At 34.8% G+C, this 8152-nt stretch overlaps 1 protein-coding gene and 1 pseudogene across 2 annotated transcripts; one reads left to right on the forward strand and one right to left on the reverse strand.

Annotated features, from left to right (window-relative positions):
• Nucleotides 1-9: 9 nt before the first annotated feature.
• On the forward strand, nt 10-1240 carry LOC143588657 (uncharacterized). The gene has a single exon (XM_077069610.1). The coding sequence runs from the start codon at nt 73-75 to the stop codon at nt 1072-1074; it is 1002 nt and encodes a 333-aa protein (XP_076925725.1). The 5' UTR covers nt 10-72; the 3' UTR covers nt 1075-1240.
• A 503-nt stretch (nt 1241-1743) lies between these two features.
• LOC143588656 (amino acid transporter AVT6A-like) lies at nt 1744-4292 on the reverse strand (annotated as a pseudogene). Its single transcript, XR_013145143.1, has 5 exons — nt 3864-4292; nt 3618-3770; nt 3337-3540; nt 2017-2482; nt 1744-1938 (listed from the first exon to the last, which is right to left on the reverse strand). The product of XR_013145143.1 is annotated as an amino acid transporter AVT6A-like (transcript).
• Between the last annotated feature and the right edge of the window lie 3860 nt (nt 4293-8152).

The raw sequence follows: 8152 nt of genomic DNA on the forward strand, positions 1-8152 counted from the left end.
GAGCTGTTTTCTCGAGTCATCGAGCGGTTGTCGTTTCGTGATCGAACCACCGAAAACGTCCTCCTCTCAAGCATGCCACGAGACGAGCTTGATCGTACCGACTTCCAAGAATCACAAACCGCGGGTCCCACCGGACCATCGAGTGGCAAAGTCCCAGCTTTTGAAGGGGTGCAGCCACTTGTACTGAAAGGACTTATGTCAACCGTGAGCCATGGTGTGTCAATTGAGGTCCTCTCACGGATAACAGTCCACTCGTGTGACTCGATATTCGGGGACCCGGAAACACGACTCTTAATGCACATCACCGGCTTGCTCCCGTGGCTCTGTTTACAGCTCAACCAAGAAGCAGTGGCTGGGCCCGTTTCACCCTTGTTACACCAATACCAAAAGGCATGTGGCGTGTCAACAAACTTAGCGATCTGGTGTCGTGCAAATTCGTTAGATGAATTAGCGACGGTTTTCATGGCGTATTCACAAGGTGAGATTAAATCAATTGACAACCTACTTGCTTGCGTGTCACCATTATTATGCAACGAGTGGCTACCGAAGCACTCGGCTTTAGCATTTGGGCATCTGTTAAAGCTTCTGGAGCGCGGGCCTGTTGAGTATCAACGGGTTATTCTGTTAATAATGAAAGCCTTGCTTCAACATACTCCAATGGACGCTGCACAAAGCCCGCATATGTACGCAATCGTTTCCCAGTTAGTTGAAAGCACTTTATGTTGGGAGGCACTCAGTGTACTAGAAGCTCTTCTACAAAGTTGCAGCTCGATGACCGGGACCCACAATCATGATCAGGCATCGTACGAGAACGGGCTCAGTGGGAATGAAGATAAGGTGCTGTTTCCTCAATCGTCTTTCAAGGCTCGTAGTGGACCATTGCAACAGGCCATGGGTTTGGGGTCTATGATGGCTGCACAACCTAGCCCGTCCGAGACGGGTGTTTCGCCTAGAGAGCTGGCTTTGCAGAACACGCGGTTGATTCTGGGGCGGGTGCTTGATAGTTGTGCACTTGGAAGAAGAAGGGATTATAAGAGATTTGTGCCTTTTGTGACCACCTCTGGTAATCCTTAAATGATAGTTTGTTTATGTTAGCTGTGTGTATGTATGTAAATTGGTGAATGGCTTTTTTGGTTGATGATGTATTGTTGTATATAATTGGACTTTATATACTTATTTATAACTTATAAGCATGTAACATGCCCTTTTTGTTTAAGTTAATAAGTACAATATTTAGAATCTCATCTTCATTTTCTTTTATTTCAAACGGTAAAGAGTTCGGATTTCACGGTTTTTAGGTAAACCGTGAGCCAAACGGTTATTATCGATTTTTTACCCTTGTAAACTGAAGCAAAACTTTTACTATTGGGTTTTTTTTTAGTAGAACGAATAGATAAAACACGATCAAAACACATGAGTGATAATGTCTCAAACGTTAAAACTTAAGACTGACTCCATGTGTTTTATTAAGCAAAAATTTATAAACAGTTAAAAGAACCAACTAAAATATAAGAAAAGTTACATGACATAAAACCCCACGGTAATCAACAAACATATAACTAATTCAAACAACTAATTGTCTAATTATGTAAATGACTATTTTTTATATATATATTCTTAAAAAAAGTAAATGCTCACAATACGAAACCGTTTTCTAAGTGCATTCGATTGAACACACGATACAAAAACAAATACAAATCAAACAAGATGACAACAATCGAAAACACCAATCACACCTCTATACAACTTAGCCCCGAGAAACGCATTTCATCCCTCCATCAAAGCTTCAAACAAACCCATCACTCGGTGGTCGGCCCATTCTTCTTAAACAAAGCCAATGCGTCGCTATAAACCGCCACCACATTCGAGAAAACCGCAAGAACAATCATGAAAACACACAAGATCTTATCCTTCTTACTCGCTATCCCATATCGATCCCTAATATTTATAAACCAATAATATCATCATATCAATATTTTGTTCTAGAAAAAAAAAAAAATAGATGATGCAACTTACCCAAGAGTGATGGCAGATGGAAAAATAAACCCGATACAAACTGCAGCGGTCGCTCCGGTAAACTGAAAAGCATCCCAGATGCTCGGAATGAAATTAGCACCCAAAAAGATGACGCCGATGAGCCCGATGGTAATGGATGCAAACCGCAAATTATCTGACACTAACGGGCCTTTGTAAGGGAAAAGCAGCCCGTCCAAATTGAGTCTTAACGGGAAGAACACGATGGGGAAAACGAGCATCAAATGGAGTGCGTAACTAACACGAACAGCATCGTTTAGCAACGAGCTGTACGGGATTCCAAGATTTCTGTCAAAGTTTGCAAGTACATCGTCCATTGTCCCGTCACCGAATAACAAAAACCCAAAAAGGCTTGTCATTACGTAAACAGATGAACAGAGGATAAGTGATGTTCTCACAACCGCTTTTATTTGAGTACTGTCTTCAAGCTCGTTATCAATCGAGTGAACTGCAAGATTTTAAGCTCATTTAATTTCACAAAATAATTAAAAGCCGGGTTTAGTCTAAGCGAGTTATCGTCAATTTTAGGTCAAATGCAACCACATTTAGCTAGACGGGTCATGTTCCGGTCGACTTATGGGTTGACTCGTATAATTTTCTTGAAAAATTTGTTTTTATGTCATATATCTTGAAACTCATTTGATATGTTACTTACGCCATAATTTAAAAGATAAAACAAGAAATGTGCATTTCAAACGTAATTAACTTATGTACATATTTGTATATTTAATAAAAGAGTATTAATATGCAAAAAAATAAAATCAACATTTTAATGTCAAAACTATTAGTTACTTAAATATAAAAGATAAAACAAGAAGTGTGCATTTAAAACGTAACTATTTTATATACATATTTGTACATTCATCGTACATTTGTAAGCTTAAAGAGTATTAAAATGCGAAAAAATAAAATCAGCATTTAAATGTAGCAAATTCTTAACTTACTTAAAAGTTGGGTTCAGTCTAAACGGGTTCAGGCCAATTTTGGGTTGAATCACAACCACGTTTAGCTAAACGGGTCAGGTTCACGGGTTGAACCATTTATTTTTCTTAAAGAATGTGTTTTATGTCATAGAACTTAAACTCATTTGGTATTTTATGCCAAAATTTAAACGTAATTATTTTATATGTGTAGTAGTATTTTTATCGTAAATTTGTAATCTTGAAGAGGATTAATATGCAAAAAAGATAAAATCAAACCAAATTTCAGGTTAAACAGGACATGTTTGTGTCAACCCACGAAATCATGTCAAATTTTTCGGGTTCAACCAGCAAACATGACCCGTTTAGCACGTTTACATACCATTATAGTGACAAATGTAAGCAGTCACAAGAACCGGGACAACCGTGAATAGATTAAACGCGGATGTAAAATCCACGACATCAGGAAACAATTTAGGCATAGCAATACTTCCAGTTACCAATTTAAAGACCGTAATTCCTGCAGTAATCACCAGGAAAACGACCGCAAGCGCTACAGATAACGCAGACGTATAACTCAACGAATCTGCACAAAACACAACTCAGTTTTCAACATATAATTTCACAAACAAAACATATAACTTAACCCAAAAAAACACTAACCGATCCGCTTTAAGCTCGCCAACGGAGCAAACACCCCAAGGGTAGTTACAAGAAGCACAAAGAACCGACTGTTCCACCAGTGCACACCGAACCAGCCTTGTAACACACCGGCATGATGAACACCATCCGATGTTGTTCCAGACAAAACATCACCTTAACAACATAATACAAATCAAAATTAAAACCATAGAGATCTTGTATGATCAAAAGTTTAAAACTTTATAATGAAATAAAACCGTTTCATACCGATAATAATCATGTAGACAACAAGCACACCAATGTTATTAACCATCACACAAACTTGTAACAATATTCTACCGATGCTTCCAAACGCATCATTCATCGCACCGCCATAAGAAACCGACTTCCCGGCCCGACTGAACCGGATCAAAAGATCAATTGAGGCATTCGTCAAGAAAGTCATAAAGATAATTAAAGCGATTCCGGGTATGAGTCCCAACACTTTCATAGTTGCAGGTAAAGCCATAATCCCGGCACCGACGATTGTTGTAGACAGATTAAACACTGCACCGGTAAACGAAGCTCCATCGAACTCTTCGAAACCCGCTTCTTCAGATTTCTTGGTGGGTAATAACGGTGATTTCTCGTCAACCATTGGTTGCTTGTTCTTTCTTGATCGCTTTTCTTTCACGGGTTTACCGTTCCAATCGTCATTTTTACTCAAAACCCTGGACAAATTAACAAGCTTTATGATCAATTAATGGCCGAATTACTTGAATTACAAAAAACCCAATTCAAAATCGTAGCAATTGAAGTTAAAAAGCTAAAACTGAATCGTCACGTTCAATCAAAACCCTAGAATTGGATACAAAATTAACAAGCTTTATTATCAAATAATGGCGGAATAACTTGAATTACAAAAACCCCTAATTCAAAATCGTAACAATTGAATTGAACCCAAATTTACAATCTTTATGAACAATTAATGGCTGACAACTTGAATAATAAAAACCCCAAATTCAAAATTGTAAAAATTGAAGTCAAAATCGTACCAATTGAAGTAAAAAATCGTACCTGGAAAGCTTAAACCGTCTGAATTCAACCACGAAGAGTCAACAATTTGAATTGGGTATGAAATTTAGAAACCCAGAAATGGGATTGAATGAATGTTGGATTAGAGCAGTCAATTGAGATTATTATTATTATTATTATTATTATTTGTGAAGAAATATCATCAAGTGGGGTTTATATAAAGACGAAGAAAGTACAGTGGTACATGCAAGATATTACCGAGGTGAAATCGATTGGATTAAAGTGAAATTGGGTTGGAATTACAGTACAGTACAGTACAGTACAGTGTGGCAAGGCAATCGTGAATTTTGTTGATCGGGTCACAATCGATGGGTTTTGTCGTGACTGAGGATGATGACGACGAAGATTCCATAAATACCCAATTTCATGTGACCCGCAAATAATCAATAATGACACACCCTCGGCCGACGTGTACAAATACAAATACAAATACAAATACTACTGCAATTAATATTATTAATTAATTAATTAATGTTTTCCTTAATTTTGGAGAAAAGAATATTTGGCTTGTTTTAATGTCTTAGATGTAGGAGTATATTTTAAGACATTCATTACTTCATTTCATTTGGATGTTTAGGATACAAGTTTGGATTTCTTTTTTAAAGGTTTTAAATTTAATGTGTGTTATAAGTTTTTGTTTTTTAATTTTATGCAATATAGTTTTGTAATTAACTTAACAGTAAGTTTTACTCATAAGAGAATGCACTACATGTGAACATATAGTGTGTTCATCAGTAAATATGTTAATATGATGCGACGACATTTTCATAATGAACATAAAAATATGTTGTATTAACTAGATATAACGTATTAGAATGTGTCATACGTCTTTAAGAAATGTAACATATTTAAGAGAACCGTTAAAACTGAATCATAAACTACTATAAATCAGGATCGCCTCTGAGATTTCAAGTGCCCAAGACGAGTATTAAAAAATGACCCTTCTATAAAAAAAATTCCCAAAAGATCGACCATAATTGTTATATTTCATTATTAGGCTCAAACTTTATTAGATTGTTTAATGTGTTATATACTTGTTCAGACTGTTTCGGGCCCTTACTGGTTTCTTTTCGGCCATTCTTAGCCAAATTCACCAATTAAGACTATATATATAACCTTTTTCTTATAAATATATCAGGCTTTTGTAGTGACCATGCCTGTATAAAGTCTAAGACAGCCCTACTAAAATTGAGAGTTAATTATAGTTTGATGAGAAATTATAATTCCACTCATAACACATGGGTCTGTTATATTCAATAATCTGAAAACTATATTAAAGTAATGTAGGTGTAGGGTACGTCAAACCCGGTATGACATTTTATATATTACATAATGTATTATGTTTATTACATTATTATTATTATTATTATTATTATTATTAGGCCCATTGGGCTGGGGGTTTATGGAGGTAACCCCTAACCGGGCCTGGCCCAATAAAGGTTAGGGTTCATGATGGTAGTCATGAAGTCCCTATATAAGGAGCCTTTATCATTCATTGAAATGACATTCTCTTGAACCCTTGGCTTCCAACATATTTTTGTGTCTGTAAACAAGAGTTCATTCTCTTAGCAGTCACCTCCACCCCCACTTTTATTTGACAGATCTGAGCAACCGGAGAAGAAGATCAAGACGGTGGTTCGTTCATCTCGAAGACCGGAGAACTTGAGCATGGATCCGACCCGGATCCATTCCATGTTTCTTCAAGTACTAAACAAATTATTTTATTGTCATGCAAAACATGAAATGTGAAAGTCCAAAATTTAATTTAGAATTTGAGATTTTAAAACACATCTTTAGATTATCAAAATAAAATCAAAATATTATATTGCAACATGTGAAGCGTTAATAAAAACTTAAATAAATTACAAATTTAGTCCTTTGATTAGGATGACTTGTGTCTAATATACCACTTAGTTGATAAACTTTTCTTCTTTTTTTTGTACTGTTACTTAGACCATATACGTGATTAATCATATGACAAAAAAAGTTTTCTCACCTATAAAAAAAATCTCATGTTCTCTTTAACCGTATAAATACTTAAAGATCCTTATATTTATACACTAGTTTTATCCTCACGTGTTACGAGAGTTTATTTAAGTTTTTGTTTTTAATCGTTTTGCTATTTTATGATGATTTATTTTATTTTTTAACGTGATTTGTTTTAATTTAATATATATATATATATTAGTTTGTTATTATATTTTTTTGCGTTTGGGTATTTTCAATTGAGATGTGTAGGTTTTTTAGTTTTTTAGCGAACAAAAATACACGAACACGAACATGTTATTTTTTTAAATGAACAAACATGAACACAAATATTTGTCTAATGAAAAAGGGGACGTTGGTGTAGTTGACGATGACGGGTAGTATCGGAAGTTAACCGGCGATGGAGATGATAGATCACAATGGAGAACATGTAAAGAAGATAAATTAAATTAGGTTTGAGGATTAAAGTATTTATCAATAAATAAGATCTTATAACCCATTTAAGAGCTATTAGGGTTTGGTAAGACCCATAACCCGTGGAAATTATTCTTTGATGATTAAGGAGTTATTTCACAAATAAATGAGATGTTATAACCCGTTTAAGGGTTATCCGGGTTTGGTGAGACCCATGACCCGCGAAAATTATTGTATGATTATGAAAGAGTTTCACAAATAAATGAGATGTTATAACTCATTTAAAGACTATATGGGTTTGGTAAGATCCATACCCGTGATTTCGAGTCAAATGCATGAGAAACCTCCATTTATAAATCAAGCAATCTGGTGGCTCTAAAATATGGTGGTACAACCTGAGAGCAACACGTAGGATTTCATGGTAGGTAATTATATAGATAGTTAGATTATCACTTGTATTTAAATTTATTTTTATAATTGATAAAACTATTTTTTAAACTAAACTATTTTTTTATTTCGTATTATTATTAATAATATATATCTATATACTATATATAATACATGAGATATGAGCAAATTAAGACACCTACTTTTTAAGTAATTTGCAACTTGTAAAGCTTAACATACACCTCCGATAGCATGTAAGATAGGAACAAACTTGTGCATTAGAAAATATGCATGAAAATAGTTATAATATTGTCCTCTCAACTTTACTCAACTTTTGTAAATTTAAGAAATAGTTACAACTTTGAGCCTTCATCTTTACCCATATATTCCTTTTGATCTTAATTGTAACCAACTTTCCACCAACGATTTTTCAACAAGCGTAACCTTTTCATACGTTAATATATATATATATATATATTTTAAATTGCACCAATAAAATGAGCATTTTATTGTCTTTAATTTGGGTTTGGTATTACAATAGTATTTTTCAATTTAAAAAATTAGCATGTTACACGGTTTCTAAGTTAAACTGTGAGACAAACCGTTGGTTTAATTTTTTGTTATTGAAAACCAAAACTGAATCGTCGAAAATTTAAACTGAACCGTGACTAATGGTTTGGTTTCACGCACCGAGC

The sequence above is a fragment of the Bidens hawaiensis genome, unplaced genomic scaffold (genome assembly GCF_021521415.1).
Source record: "Bidens hawaiensis isolate Kalapana, Puna unplaced genomic scaffold, B.hawaiensis_p1.1 tig00036674_1, whole genome shotgun sequence".
NCBI classification, from domain to species: Eukaryota; Viridiplantae; Streptophyta; class Magnoliopsida; order Asterales; family Asteraceae; genus Bidens; species Bidens hawaiensis.

Coding starts and splice junctions, on each gene's coding strand:
- LOC143588657 (XM_077069610.1), top strand. CDS start 73: ATGCCACGAGACGAGCTTGATCGTACCGACTTCCAAGAATCACAAACC.